The 13,897-nt window shown below is 52.8% G+C and overlaps 7 protein-coding genes across 7 annotated transcripts; 4 read left to right on the top strand and 3 right to left on the bottom strand.

Annotated features, from left to right (window-relative positions):
* Positions 1-118: 118 nt before the first annotated feature.
* On the bottom strand, positions 119-1,817 carry BO97DRAFT_422953 (uncharacterized protein; the record flags this gene model as incomplete). Its single annotated transcript, XM_025696840.1, has 5 exons — positions 119-1,013; positions 1,061-1,309; positions 1,359-1,376; positions 1,430-1,515; positions 1,566-1,817. 5 exons carry the CDS (start codon positions 1,815-1,817, stop codon positions 119-121), a joined length of 1,500 nt encoding a protein of 499 aa, XP_025553193.1.
* An 800-nt stretch (positions 1,818-2,617) lies between these two features.
* BO97DRAFT_387316 (inositol polyphosphate multikinase) lies at positions 2,618-4,550 on the top strand. The gene is made up of 2 exons (XM_025693591.1): positions 2,618-2,990; positions 3,141-4,550. Exons 1-2 carry the CDS (start codon positions 2,902-2,904, stop codon positions 4,387-4,389), a joined length of 1,338 nt encoding a protein of 445 aa, XP_025553192.1. The 5' UTR covers positions 2,618-2,901; the 3' UTR covers positions 4,390-4,550.
* Positions 4,551-4,723: 173 nt separating this feature from the next.
* On the top strand, positions 4,724-5,713 carry BO97DRAFT_404437 (mitochondrial 37S ribosomal protein uS19m). The gene is made up of 4 exons (XM_025694966.1): positions 4,724-4,806; positions 4,884-4,899; positions 5,033-5,215; positions 5,415-5,713. Exons 1-4 carry the CDS (start codon positions 4,764-4,766, stop codon positions 5,455-5,457), a joined length of 285 nt encoding a protein of 94 aa, XP_025553191.1. The 5' UTR covers positions 4,724-4,763; the 3' UTR covers positions 5,458-5,713.
* A 409-nt stretch (positions 5,714-6,122) lies between these two features.
* BO97DRAFT_476810 (putative TFIID and and SAGA complex TAF10 subunit) lies at positions 6,123-7,326 on the bottom strand (the record flags this gene model as incomplete). Its single annotated transcript, XM_025700505.1, has 2 exons — positions 6,725-7,326; positions 6,123-6,581 (listed from the first exon to the last, which is right to left on the bottom strand). Exons 1-2 carry the CDS (start codon positions 7,127-7,129, stop codon positions 6,123-6,125), a joined length of 864 nt encoding a protein of 287 aa, XP_025553190.1. The 5' UTR covers positions 7,130-7,326.
* Positions 7,327-7,506: 180 nt separating this feature from the next.
* Positions 7,507-10,703, bottom strand: BO97DRAFT_365722 (putative MYB DNA binding protein (Tbf1)). Its single transcript, XM_025692586.1, has 4 exons — positions 10,525-10,703; positions 9,898-10,361; positions 9,184-9,837; positions 7,507-9,125 (listed from the first exon to the last, which is right to left on the bottom strand). Exons 1-4 carry the CDS (start codon positions 10,610-10,612, stop codon positions 7,779-7,781), a joined length of 2,553 nt encoding a protein of 850 aa, XP_025553189.1. The 5' UTR covers positions 10,613-10,703; the 3' UTR covers positions 7,507-7,778.
* Positions 10,704-11,004: 301 nt separating this feature from the next.
* BO97DRAFT_17725 (uncharacterized protein) lies at positions 11,005-11,710 on the top strand. The gene has a single exon (XM_025690347.1). The coding sequence runs from the start codon at positions 11,158-11,160 to the stop codon at positions 11,548-11,550; it is 393 nt and encodes a 130-aa protein (XP_025553188.1). The 5' UTR covers positions 11,005-11,157; the 3' UTR covers positions 11,551-11,710.
* A 159-nt stretch (positions 11,711-11,869) lies between these two features.
* Positions 11,870-13,813, top strand: BO97DRAFT_412823 (uncharacterized protein; the record flags this gene model as incomplete). Its single annotated transcript, XM_025696258.1, has 3 exons — positions 11,870-13,410; positions 13,578-13,590; positions 13,805-13,813. 3 exons carry the CDS (start codon positions 11,870-11,872, stop codon positions 13,811-13,813), a joined length of 1,563 nt encoding a protein of 520 aa, XP_025553187.1.
* Positions 13,814-13,897: the final 84 nt, after the last annotated feature.

Genomic DNA, 13,897 nt, shown 5'->3' with positions numbered 1-13,897 from the left:
AAGAAGATCAAATCGGCCGGCCTATCATTCTTGGATTAGTTAGCTAGGTACAGTCCATGCTTCGGCATTATACCGGCTGTCGTAAAGCTCATAAATTACACCTGCGCTCATAAATTGCTTAGAGTATATCCTCCAAGTCTGCAATCTCACCGTCCTGCCCAGCTGCATCAATCTCGTCCGCCTCCATTTCATCCCCATCCGCGGTGTCCTTGATCGGCTTTGGCTTCTTCCAACCCATCATCAGATCATTAGCAAGGACCGTGTAAATGGTGCCATAGGCATTGAAGGTTTCTTCGAAGTAGTGAAAGCCAACGTTTGTTTTCCACACCGGTGTGATCACCTTCATGCCTGGGTAGCAGAGCTGCAGCAGGGTTTGCTCCAAGAAGAACTTGAAGATCGGAGGCGAGTCTCGCTCACGTGCTTTGCTCTCCTCCGCAGTCATATCATAGGAAGCCTTCGCTGGGTCCCAGTATGCTTTGGCAGTGATTTTGCCGGCAGGAATGAGATCGAAGGCATATTCCTTGTAGAAATCGAGAGCATCATCATTCGGGGGTCCAACCGTCATGATCTCAAAACCGTCGATGTCCTCTACACGCTTTGCGCGTACATCACCCTGGAGGTCTATGTCTCGAAACTTGCGCGCCACTTCGTCGGATGCGGCCCCAACGAGGGCGAGTTTGACCACTCTGTATGCCATGCTCCTAGTCATCGGAGGACCGTCCGCCCATGGGCCTTCTAAATCCCCCTCCAGGTTGAAGTCATAGAGATAGCCCCCGAAGAGCGTCGAACAGGCTTTGTTGAATTGACCGGGCCCTTTGGCCATGAATTGCTGGTTCTTCCAAAGCTCCGTAGTGGCAATGTCGCACGACTTTCGAGCCTGGTCGATGTTATCCTTGTGTTCTGGGCAGACATCGTGGTAGAGTAGGTAGGACAGAAAGTTGCGAATGGTGACCGTACCCAGCTTGACCATGTCCTCGGTTTCCGGGTTGAAGTAAGAGGGGAAGTAAGAAGTCCTGCTAGCCGTGAGTGGGAGCTTACTGTAAGATATGCTAGGACTTACAGGTAGCCGCGAACTACAGCATCAAAGTCGATAGTGAGCTCTGCGGTGTCATTCTCAATGGTAGACTGAGTTTTAGCCTGAAGGACCTGCTCGCTGTCCAGCTCCTGAAGATCTTTCTGGTCTGAGCCCACGAACATTCGGGGAGAGACATCCACGCCCCCGTAAGCCAGGTATTTTAAGAATATAGCCCTCCGATTGTTCTCAAGGCGACGCTTGCCCTGGTAGCGCTGAAGAGCATCTTCGATCCGACTAACACCGATTTAGCATCACGAGTCAGTCGTCATGTTGTGAGACTTACTGTCTGATGGGCCGCGACCTGTAAAGAGTGGTTAGCTGAGACTGACCTGATAGAGAGATATGGTCACATACGGATCATATAGAACCTGCTCTGCTTCGTGCTCAGCAGGTGTCATGGGAGCGTCACCATAGTACTCCTCAAACCCTGTGGGCTTGCCCTGTGACAATCAACTCAGGCCTCATATACCTTATTCTCTCAGAAACTAACCAGACCACGCTTGCTCTTGGGCTTTTTGCTATTCTTCTTCTTTTTCTTGGGCTTGATGCTGTCGGAGATCTCCGGCGTAACTTGTTCCTCAAAAGTGACAGTCTGTGGCTGTGCCGCGGCCGAGCCGATTGATCGGACGTTGAGGACGCTGCCTATGTTAGAGCACAGCTGAGCTGAAGCATTGCCTGTCTGAGTCACTGGGCTCGAAGCAGGGAGCAGGATGGAAGGGGGAATCACTTCGACGTCCCCCATCCTGTTTACTAGTTAGCAAGTGTCTGATTTCTGAATAGAATTGGCACTGAACGGAAAGAGGGACAATGTATGAAGGGACAGGAAGGAATGGGAAGGAATTGGAAGGAACTTGGAAGAGGAAGGGAAGGAAGAGAGAGAGGTTGATCTGAGGCAAGACTAAAGTGAATTTGAAATTCTTCATCCTGGCGTTAGTTAATATGGGCAAGGTATAGGGTCCTTGAGAGTATCTCGGTATATTGAATGCTATGGTCACGAATCTGCAGCCGGCCCTCGGACGTTTGTCAGAATGGCAGCATGTGGTACGGCATTAGCCGGAGGACTGGTAATATCATTGATATAGCCATAGTTCTAAGAAGAAGGTTTCAACTCAGACAGCTGAGGTGACAGAAGCCTGGATTACGGAAACAGCCTCTCTGTAACCTATATCTAAAGCATGAGCAAGGATCCAAGCCAAGCATAGCGAAAAGAAATTGAACCAAGATGCTGGTGGAGAGACTAATCCAAGTGAAAGGGTCTTACCATTGGGAAGTATAGAGAATGCCGCCGAAGGACAAGCCGATCGAGCAATGAGATTCACAGCTTCTTGCCTCGTGCTACGATTCAAGACCCAGTCAGCAAAATTATAACAGACGATCTTATTCATTTCAGTCAGGCTGTGGACTATTATCTATTTCTGGTTAATCGATCAACTAGTATTGTCATCTGCCCCTCAGCCTTGTTTAGCTTGTAACGGAGTAATCCACCAGTGTCTACACTCTAAGTTCCTTCCCCGACATTTTTTCCCTACCCTTCCTTTCCTTGTAAAGTCCAAACACCGACCACTAAACACACAACCAACAACCCGCCTTTTTGTGGCTTGTCTCTCCTTTTCTCCCCCTGCTGCGCATTTGTTTGCTTACCAGGACTATCCCCCCCTTTCTCTCCTTTATTCACTGGTAGAGAACGCTCTCTCCTTCGTCACCGACAACTTCCCGTTTGCTGAATCTCCGTCTCTTTCCGTAACCCATGCGGCATGCCGTCTAACCTCCAGCAGTCTCTGTTGGACAGTGATTGACTTTTTACTGTGTTCTAAAACCCCCTCAATATGCAATCATCCTCACGATCAGAAGGCGCGATGACCGCCAAGCTGGACAACGACAGCTTCGTTGCCTTTGACCATGCCGCTGCCGGACAGTAAGTATCGCAACCCCTTGTCGCATGCCCCCTGTCGCAACCACCACGAGATGAAATTGTTCAACGATAGAACCTGCTCTCATGCAGCATGCCTGTTTGCGCCTAGGCAATGAAGACCAGAGTCATTCGCTAATGAAACCCTCACCGTAGTGAAGGTGTCCAGTGTACTGTATCCGGTTCCTTTATCGCAAAGCCATGCACCCCCCAAGAAGTGGCGTTCTACGAATCCAGCGCCCTCCACCCGGCATTCCAAGAGTTCCTACCCACCTTCATCGGCACGTTGACCTCCGCGGATGAGCAGCAGTCTCTGGCTCTCGCCGCGGCCCAACAAGCCGGCGCCATCGTGCTGCCGGACTCGGAATATTCTTCTATGTCGGACGCTCCCACGGCACCTCCCCCATCCCAAACTACCGCGGCGGCGGCGGCGGCGACTACGAAGACTGAGACGACCGGCTCAACCAGTGCTGCACCTGCAGAGTCGCCTTGGGTTCCCTCCGGCGGGAAGAAGCTCGAGACGGGCCTGTCGATTGTGCTGGAGAATGTGGCTGCAGGCTTCAAGCGACCCAACGTGCTGGATGTGAAGCTGGGGGTTAGGCTCTGGGCGGACGACGCGCCGCCCCTGAAGCGCGCAAAGTTGGATGCCGTGTCCAAGGAAACGACAAGCTCGACGCTGGGGTTCCGGATAGCCGGAATGAAGGTCTGGACCGGCGTGAGCGGAGAGACCGACGCAGGCGGTCGCACCGATCCCTACGCGACGAAATACGAGGGCTCCGAGGGGGCCAAGGGACAGGTCATCGAGAAGGACGGCTACAAGCGCTACGACAAATGGTATGGCCGGTCGCTCACAGAGAGCAACATCAAAGACGGGTTCAGGACGTTCCTGGCGGGCGCCAAAGCCGGGGCTGTGGATCGGTCCCAGCTGGTCGCGAGACGGCTGGCCGAGGAACTGAAACATGTGCAGGAAGTTCTGGAGTCGGAGGAAAGTCGGATGTACTCGTCGAGTGTGTTGATTGTCTACGAAGGCGATCCAGACGCCATGGAACAGGCATTGGAAGAAGAGCAGAGGCCCAGACCGGAGCGGGCCGAGGAGGAAGACGAGGATGAGGACGAGGAGGTGGAGTTTGCAATCCCGTCGGACGGCTCTTTCCAGGTGGTTGACATTCCGCTCGGCCAAGGGAGCGTGTCTCACCAGGCCATCAACATTAATCTCGGACCTGAGGTCGCAGAACTGGGGGAGCTAGATCTGGATGAGGACGAAGAGGATCCTCCGAAGGTGCATGACCTCCGTCTGATCGACTTTGCGCATGCGAGCTGGACCCCCGACCAGGGGCCGGACGAGAACGTCCTGAAGGGGATCCGGAGCCTGACTCAGATCCTGGACGAGCTTGCATTGGAATAATTGTACGAATTTTTAAGTCGAAAATCACTACAGTCGCTGGCGGCTCTAGGATCAGAGCGATGACAGGGCGATTCTGTCATCGCCCACTGTAAGCGTTATACAACACACGAGAATCTAGCTTAGCTAAAATGAAACAACCTAGCAATTAAAGCAGATTGGCATTTTTGAGTAATTCATCCATTTTCTAGTCAAAATCCCCTGTATCAAGCGCAACCTACAGAGCTGCCATAATATATGCGGATGGAACACGCACTCCAGAGAATCTTACATAATCGCCGCCCGAACCTCCGACAATTTGCAACTATCCAAAGAATCACAATCCATCTTTCCAGCCTGCAGCCAGGAAGGATCCCACACCACCCACGAAGGCCAAGATGTTTCCCACACGAGCCCTGCTCGCCCGCTCCGTCTGGAAAGGTAAGCCCACATCCAGCTTTCCCGCAACCTTCACACCCTTTGGATCTGGAATAATCACCTAACGCGCAAATCACCAGGCCCGAACATCGTCCCGTACGTATTCTGCCTTCAGCATTTACACACGAACCAAGCCCATTCCCAACTTCTTACCGAAATCTCAATCCCCTCCAAAGACCCGAACCGCATACGATTCAAGCACAAGTTACTGACACCGTGATCAAAACAGCCTCCCCCTCCCGCGCAAACTCCCCGCTCCCCCCGGCACGCCCCCGATCCGGACGCAGAAGCGCAGCGCAACCATCCTGCCGAACTTCGTCGGGCTGAAGTTCTCGATTCATAATGGCAAGACTTATCATGATCTGCTGATTACTGAGGAGATGGTTGGTCGGAAGTTGGGGGAGTTTGTTCCGTATGTTTTCCTTTCTTTCCTTCCTTTGCTTGTCTCTGGGGCTTTTGGATGTGCTTCTGGCATTGGAATGGGAATGGGATGGGTCGATGTACTAGTCGAACGGAGGAGATGGGGATGAGTGAGGGAAGCAGAGCATAGCAACCAGTTGGTTAAGCGCTGTGAGTGCGAGCTGTGTGCTAACGATCCAACCATCCTCTAGGACCCGCAAGCGTTTCACCTATAAGATGTCGAAGAACAAATAGATCTGTTCTTGTTTGGGTTGGTTGGTGCTGGTGGTATATCTTACGCTCTATGCTCTACACTTTGTGAAGTAAGGAGGAGGTACCCAGGACCAGCTGTTTGCATTTCTGTTATGTTGGCGTTGCGTCTTTACACATGATGTTTCTTTTATGGCTTGATAGCTTGGATCCTGGGGTTCCCGGTCTGAGGTTGACTTTCTCGGTAAAAGAGATTAAAGGGAGTGGGCTGTGTATATTATGTATTATCTATCTATCCATCTATCCACCTATCCATCCATGATACCCGGGGAGAGTAAGAGCGACTAGAAGGGGTTCACACGTCAGGTATACTATTATTGCAGATTAGTTTCAAACGCCATACTCCGATTTGTGCGGATTTAAAGGCGCCCGCATGCAGGATATCTATCGTTCAGCCACGCCCCAAGTATACGCCAGCAAAGGGACAAAAGACAACCGAGTCCCATCCAGGGACTCATGAAAACAAAACAAGCCCTCCTCCGACTTACAATCTTGCCCGCATACAACCGGCAGCCTCAGCATCCAGACCACCGGATTTGACCAAAGCACAAGCCCAGCAAATACCACCTCAACAAACATGCAGCAACGCACGCCACTACCAACCACACCCCATCCCCAGCCCCCAACAAACCCATGTTCCCCCCGCAACCTCAGCGATAAAACTCCCCCCGCTTAACACTAACCCCATACTCCGCAACCGCCATCCCCAAATCCTCCATAGTAAGCACCGTGCGACCCTGACCGGAGCCACCAGACCCTCCACCGCCGAACCCAGGCCTCTGGATCCCCAAATGCGTACCGGCCTTCCCCTTGCCAGCGTCTCCGCCGGACATACCGGCCGCCGCGCCCGTAGACCCCACCCCCCCAGCGCCACCGGGCATGCCCAGCCCCGACGCGGCATTCAAACTGCCCATCGGGTTGTTGGCGGACGAGCTGTTGGACGCGCGGATGCGAGCGTACTGGTACGAGTCGGCCGCGATGTCGGCGATGAACTTCTGGGTCGCGAGGGCGAGGAGCCGCGCTAGGTGCGGGGGTGTTTGGTTGGGTCCTGTGCCTGGGGGTGGGAGGCCGGCGAGGGTTAGGTAGTGGGCTGTTACTGCGTCCGGGATCTATTGCCGTGGTGTGTGTTAGTTGATTGCGACGTTGATTTGGTTTGGGTTGGGTGCGCTGGTGGGTGAATGGATGAGGATGCGGGAGGGGTTTGGGGGTTGGAACTGATGAGGATAGGCTGCGTGAGGTTGGGGCAACGTACGATCGGTGCATATTCGTCCATCTTCCCTAGGAATTCGCGTAAACTGGTTTCTTTCTTTGACGGCGCTGACGCCGCTGCCAGCGCGTCGACGGAGGTAGGCGCCGGGACCGAGTTGCCGGCTTCTTCGTTGCCGCCGCTCGTCGGGTTGGCGGCGGTGGCGCTGGGGCCCGTGTTGGCCATCTCGACGTCTTCTTGTGAGATCGAGTTGTCTAGCGCGTTGGTGTCTGCGATGTCTGGCTCTTGTTTAGGCACGATCGTGCCGGGTGAGGTTGCGGCGGGTTGGCTGGATGGCGGGACCGGGGTGGATGAAGCTGCGGCAGCTGCAGTTGCTGCTGCTGGAGGAGGAGGAGGAGGTTGCGATGATGAAGGCGGAACAGAAGGCTGTGATGACGATGATTCGGCCATGGTTGGCTGACCACAAAGGCGCAAGGGATCGCAGCGGACGCAAAGAAACAGTCCAATGGTTGGCAGGGGTCGCGGTCGGCGGTGAATGCAAGGGCAGCAAGCAGTTTATAGGTAGGTATACAATCAATGCGAAATCCCTGCAATTTGTGAGATGGCAGTGCCGCGTGTGGGTTGGGGTGAATGGGAAGTGATTGACTGGTTGGAATTGGAGCGGAGAGAGAGCTCTGATCTGAACTGTCGGACTTGATAAGTTCTCTTGGCCGCGTTCGGCCCGACTACGAAACATGAACACGCTCACTAATTGGCGGGCTTCTCAAGCATCGCGTTGCAGCAGCATAGGCTAGACATATTCATTGGTATTCAGATTTGAATGTGATGATTGGGAAAGACAGAAGAAACATGATTATCAGTTATTGTTGTATGGTACAATCCGCAAATTACTCCTACAGTTTCGGCTACCATTCGCAATTTATGCATCAAACCCCATATGCACCCACCAAGAGATTCACAAGTAAATAGACTGTTGTAGGCTGTGGAACCGCTCAAAGCCACCGACGCAGGACGAAGACGAAGAATACAATACGTGAAAAGTGAGGAAGAGGCGAAGTGGAGACGTGAAGAACACCTGCCAGTTGAAGCATGAAGCCCATCACTGACCCAGATGCATGTTGGGATCGACGTGATCCTGATGGTGCGCATGAGGGTGATGCTGATGCTGGTGATGATGATGCTGAGGTTGCCCAAAGGACTCTCCATGCACTTCTTGACCAAGGGTCTGCATCAGGTTCTGTTCGGCCGTCTGGTCGAATGTTGAATGAGCATTGGGGTCATGTGGCAGTCCAGGGGAAGCAGACATGGCATCGTGACCGTGACCCATAGGAACTGGCTGAGCATGGGCGCCAGCAAGTGCCATCATACCCTTGATACCTTCCACATGGGCCTTGTCTTCCTCGCCCTGCTTCTTCTGCCGCTCGCGGGCTTCCCGCTTGGCGGCCTGGGCCGGGGCACGAGTCTTCAGCTCACCCGTGACAAACTTCAGATAGTAGGGGACCTCGATGCCACTCTTGAGGAAGAAAAGCTTCAAGTTACGCGCCTTATCCTTGAGTTGCACCTGGTTGCGATCCTTCAAGGCCTCACTTATGGTACCTCCAGGGCCAAACATGGCGAGAATCTGACTCCAGTGGGGTCCCTTAACACGATCCAAGCCTGCCATCAAAGCATTCTCCTCCTCAGTTGTCCAGGGACGACGCTGACTCGGCAAGCCGGATTTGCGGCTGCTCGGAGATGACTTGGCCGAGGCCGCCATGCGAGCCCGCTCATATAGCACCTGAGTGGGTTGCGACTGAGAATAGTGTGGTATTCCCGGCATGTACCCATGATTGGCCGCAGCCGAGTTCGGTCGCGGAATCGATGCAGGTGTCACATGGCTGTACTGCTGGAAATTAGCCTGCAGAGGGCTCGGCTGGAATGTAAGCTGGCTGGGTGGGTGTTGATAGCCAGACGGCGCTGGACTGTGATGATAAGGTTGCTGGTGAGTCTGCTGATGAGGCATCTGACCCGTCGGCTGGGCGGCAGAGTACCCATGCAAGATTTGGCCACCCTGTGGCTGTGCGTGCTGAGGAGGCGGCTGCTGCTGCTGCATCTGCTGGGGTTGGTGAATTGTGTGTTGCTGGTGGTGCTGCTGCGGCTGGTGCTGCTGCGGTTGGTGTATTTGATGTGACTGCTGTTGATTTTGCTGGGGATGCGGTTGCTGGTACTGTTGCTGCTGCTGCTGTTGCTGCTGCTGCTGTTGTGAACGCCTTAAGCCATGGCCCTGGAGAGCAATCTGCGCCGCGCGCGCTGCACGAGCAACAAGATCGCCGTGCATGTTTCGGTCAACTGGAACATCCGGTGGCTGCGATGAGACCGGAAACTGGCCCTGAAGGGGTGCACTGGGTGGTTCCTGGGAATCTCCATTCGACGAGGATGGTTGGCGACCCTTTGCGATCTTTTTCGTCTGGCTCACCGTTAGCACACTGATTCCATAGTATAGTAAGAGCACTGGGTATTCAGACCTGTTGGTTGCTGATCGTATCAAAATTCTTGGTGATGTAGGAGCTCAGATCGCGAAGAAAGTCCTCCCAGTGGTATTTGTCCGGCAAGGCCTTCATGGCTTCCTCGTTGTTGACGTCGCTAAGGAGAATCTCACGGCGCGATCCGGCGCGCTTAACAAAGTCTGCCTCGCTGGGAGCCAGCTGCCTCGTTCCCGGGCGCCGGTCCAAGAGCTGTTGCTCCAGGTCATCTGGGAAGAGGTCGAACAGCAACTCTGTCCGGGTCCGCTCTGAATTGTTCATGGACGCGATGAACGCCTGGGTCTTGAGCTCCAGAAACAAGGCGCCTTGCACCTTGAGTAGACGCCCCCCTTCGGGGACAAATACATCAAGGAAGTTGTCGTTGAGCTCAGAGAATCCAATCTCCTGAGTGCCGAAGATGCTCGAGACGAAGGACGCCAGATTAGCCTTCCGAATGATGTCGATTTGCGACGGCTCAGTAAGCTCCAATTCGGTCGGGGACAAGAAAGACTTCTTGGTCGAATAAACCTTTTTCGTGTGGTCGAACAACGATCGCATGGTAGCGTAGGCTTGACCACTTTCAGTTTCCGGTTCGGAAACGAACGAGGTGATTTCTTGGTACGAAGACTTGGCAAGCAACGATAAAATCTGCGTCGACTAGAGAGAATTGACATGTCAGTATCCTTTTCGATGCTTTTCAAGCATCCTTTGGCCTACCAGATTGTCTAGAATCGGCAGACTCTGAATCTTTAGATGTGAGTTGGCCTTGACAAACACCATGCCTTTCGGAGCCGGACTTGCGGTATCCGCTAGCTGCTGTTGACCGATCACGACTTGTTCCTCCACACGTTCGGCATGGTTCATGATGCTCGAGATCACGGTGGCCATGTCGGGATCGATGTCAGCCGTTGTCTCGGGCGCAACTGTGGTTTCCGCTGCCGTCCCATCAATTTGACTCGGGGTGCCCTCGGGATGTTCAACTGTGTCCACGATACTGGGTCCCAGCGCAGATGCCAATTCCTGCTCAATCTGATTTCCGGGGACTTGATCTGCTGTTAATTCACTGGGGTGTGGCGGCAAGATGAGGTCGGCGGGTTCGGACTCGAGACGGCGCTTTTTGGATGCCCGCGGCGACACAGTGCCGTCCTCTTCTTCGAGGGGATGCGACAGTTTGGGGACCACTGTGAGTAACAGCAACTTAGCATCATGATTGACAAGTGACAAGTGACATTGGATAGTTTTTGACAGGGTCATAAGTCATGCAGGGATTATCGGGGCTGGGTCAGAGGAGGCAGGATACGGAAGCATCGCCTCTTGCCAGATCGCCCCCCCAGAACGACTCACCATGACTATCATCCTCGGTCGCGAGCACGGGGAGGTCAGAGGAGATAGACTCCTCAACTTTCGGGCCTGTCACAGTAATGTCGGCCATGATAGGGACGATTCCCGATGGGAGGGAGATGGCTTGTCCTTCCAAGAGCAGAAATGAGGGCTTAGGGGTAGGGCGCAAGCGTAGGGCTTTGGAAGTGGTTTAGTTAAGTTGAGACGGGCGGAGTTGAACTGGCCTTGACAGATTTTTCCCAACTCGGCCGGAATTCGGCTCTGGGCAGTGTCTCTTTTGGGTCAACAACTTTTTAAGGTGGACGACGGTGAGGTGTTTTACAGTATAGTTTGAATTTGTTCACTGAGCTACATGGTTTTTTTTTGTACTGTGTTAGTCACTATCACTATTACTTCCATATTCACTCAACCTGAGGAAAGATGCTTCTTAGTCGCCAGGCTAGTTTTCAATCCCTTTCACTTAAAGATCCAAACAGTCACTCAAGCAACGAATCACATCCCGCCCGCTTTGGGACTTGGCGCGTCCGCCTGGCTGCCTCGCTGCCTGAGTGCCTGAATTCGTCCACATGGACATGGACACGACTTGTCAGCAATTCATAATTCAGCTACTAGTTATCCTCTCGAACTGAATCAAACATGCTGTCTTTCTGTCAAAGCCATGGCTTGTTCAATCTAATACTCTGTCTCTGCTACGGCGGGGTTGTCGACATCCATGGTTGCGTCCGCCTGGATGCTACCTCCCATCTAAGCGTCATCGATTCATCAAGTATTTTATCCCTTCTGTTGAGCAGTACCAAGACGACTTCCTATCGAATTGGACTTTTCTTTCATCACTATCGACATAACTGTTTCCTTGGTTCTCTGTTACCGCACTATTGCAATGCTGCGATAGACACGGTCACTCTTAGGATCGCATTCTCCGAACTGAACACAAGGGCCGAACGAGCAATGAACTCGCGAGACAGCAAACAATATAAGGCATCATGGAGAGAGTGTCAGGGCCGAATGCGGCAAGCTCAAGGCAGATGAGATCCAATGGCTGGACTCTTGCAATGGTTGACATGACTTCTCGAGAAGTCTAGAACAAGGTAATGAACGGAGTATTATTGCATCAACACCAGAACCATGGAAATGAGGCCCGAAAGTCAAGCTGAAATGAAAGCCAGGTAGACATGTAGGGGTAAGCAGTACACTGAAAGGTACAGTACCATCAAGACAACTGTATATGTTGGAGTCCAGTCCTGCCTCGTTTCGTTCTCTCCTGTTGGTCAAAGTCTTAGCGTCCGAAGCATCAGTTCCATAACAGCAACAGTATTCGAAATTCGTCGGTGTCAAAACAGCCTGGAAAATGCGGTCTTCACGCGATGTCCTTCTAGCGCTCGCCGCTACAGTGCTGCAGACCACCACTCCAGTATCAGCACAAACGCTGAAAGAACAGGTTTGGGCGGTCTTTGCCTATACATTGCACGGAGATAGCATACCGACAGCTCTTCCCCGCGAGAGTGTCGTGACACCTTATGGCGCCAGTGAGCTGTACGCTGCTGGATCTGCCTTCCGTGATCGCTATATCGCCATCAATTCGGCGGACGTGAGTCCCAGTACAAGAATCGAACGGATTTCCTCCTATGTACTCGCGGACGAGGATATCGATATCTTGACCACCACGGATGCCTCCGTGATTGCCTCTGCCCAAGCCTTCATGCAGGGACTCTATCCGAATTTGAATGAGACCTATGATTCCCAGTTCTTTGACCCAATTTTCCACATGTCGAATGGCTCCGTGACCACTGGACCCTTGGGCGGTTATCAGTATCCTCGCATCATCAGCGCCAGCCTCGATGACCCTCAATCAGTGACCGTGGCAGGCCACCAGAACTGCATGTTGCATCAAACTGCCGACTCAGAGTACCAGAACAGCCCGGAGACTCAAGAATTGATACAGACTTCGGGGCCATTCTTCAACCGTCTATATGAGTTCTCGTTGAGAGACACATTCGACCGCTCATCGGCCAACTACCTCAATGCTGTTTCCATCTCCGAATTTCTGCAATACCAACTTCTGCACAATGAAACCCTTCTGCACAGCTTGAACGAGGACGACATCAAGCTCGCCAAATGGTATGCAGACAAGTACACCTTTGCTACGAATGGCAACACAACATCATCCAGTCCTATCCAGAGCGGTAATGTCCGCGCTATTGCGGGCCGTACTATGGCATCTCGCGTCTTGGATGTCTTCAACACCAACATTCTCAATCGGGGCGATAGCAGCAAACTGACCTTCCTTTTTGGCAACCCCGAGCCAGCCGTGGCTCTTACCTCCCTTCTGCGGCTGGCATCACCGCAGCAGTCAAACTTCTACTCGCGCCCCGCGCTTGGCGCATCCATCATTCTCGAGCTCTTTAGTCTCGAAAGCGACGCCTATCCCACCTATCCCGACCCAACCAAGCTCTACGTGCGGTTTCTCCTACGCAACGGCACTGACGAGGGGGCTGAATTCCGCCCCTACCCGCTCTTCGGCCTCAGCCCCAGCAACACTGATGTCTCCTACTCGGAGTTTCAGGCAGAGTTGACCAAGTTTGCCCTCAACTCCACCGAAGCGTGGTGTCTCCAGTGCAGCTCTAGTTCGGCGGTGTTCTGCCCTGGGGTTCTGGAGGCTGATGGAGTGAGCTCAACTCAGAAGAGCAGCAGCGGAGACAACAATATCACCCCAGCTGTGGCAGGTGTTATCGGCGCAATCGTTACCCTTGTTGTCATTGGTATGTTTGCTGCTGCGGGGTTCTTGTTCTTTGGCGTTCGGATGAACCGGCAGTATAAGTCGAATCTCACCGATGTCAAGGGAGGTATCAAGCTGGCTAGCGACTCGAATCTTCCTTTGCGGGAGAATATGTGAGTCAGGTGGTGCTTTGAGCTTGGGTTGTGTTCTAATTGCCATTTATTGTTATTGAGCTGTCTTTCCCAGGTCGGGCGTTGTGGTATGGAAAAGGGAGTAATCTGATACTAAAAGAAATTCATAAATGTCTTAGTTCATAAAGCTCATTAACTACCAGTAACAGGGTCAAGTACATAGTAAGGCAACTGACTGTGTTTCGTACGACCTGGGGACTTCGAAGTTCTCTCCGGCCTCGTTTTCTTGACTTGGCTTGTTGCCATAGCTGCAGTAAACAACGAATGACATTCCCGAGACTATAAGATTGATATTCACAATTTCTATATCTGAGGTTTCATCCTCGACTATCCAGTGATAGCTGTAAAACAGTTTGGGAGAAATAACATCAACCAGGCTGCATGAAGGGAGAAATTAATCTGGATATCATTCTCGTTGCAAAGTGAAAGCCACTGCTTTATGCTGCTTTGGTGTGCCAACCTGTATCAG

Source organism: Aspergillus homomorphus (assembly GCF_003184865.1).
Source record: "Aspergillus homomorphus CBS 101889 unplaced genomic scaffold BO97scaffold_10, whole genome shotgun sequence".
NCBI classification, from domain to species: domain Eukaryota; kingdom Fungi; phylum Ascomycota; class Eurotiomycetes; order Eurotiales; family Aspergillaceae; genus Aspergillus; species Aspergillus homomorphus.
This window is presented reverse-complemented; position numbering and strand designations above follow the sequence as displayed.

Excerpts from the sequence above, each read along its gene's own strand:
- BO97DRAFT_387316 (XM_025693591.1), top strand. The coding sequence starts at position 2,902 with ATGCAATCATCCTCACGATCAGAAGGCGCGATGACCGCCAAGCTGGAC. Across the intron at positions 2,991-3,140 it reads GACCATGCCGCTGCCGGACA|TGAAGGTGTCCAGTGTACTG; the intron begins GTAAGTATCGCA and ends CCCTCACCGTAG.
- BO97DRAFT_365722 (XM_025692586.1), bottom strand. The coding sequence starts at position 10,612 with ATGGCCGACATTACTGTGACAGGCCCGAAAGTTGAGGAGTCTATCTCC. Across the intron at positions 10,362-10,524 it reads GACCGAGGATGATAGTCATG|TGGTCCCCAAACTGTCGCAT; the intron begins GTGAGTCGTTCT and ends TGTTACTCACAG. Across the intron at positions 9,838-9,897 it reads TGCCGATTCTAGACAATCTG|TCGACGCAGATTTTATCGTT; the intron begins GTAGGCCAAAGG and ends AATTCTCTCTAG.
- BO97DRAFT_17725 (XM_025690347.1), top strand. The coding sequence starts at position 11,158 with ATGCTGTCTTTCTGTCAAAGCCATGGCTTGTTCAATCTAATACTCTGT.
- BO97DRAFT_404437 (XM_025694966.1), top strand. The coding sequence starts at position 4,764 with ATGTTTCCCACACGAGCCCTGCTCGCCCGCTCCGTCTGGAAAG. Across the intron at positions 5,216-5,414 it reads AAGTTGGGGGAGTTTGTTCC|GACCCGCAAGCGTTTCACCT; the intron begins GTATGTTTTCCT and ends ACCATCCTCTAG.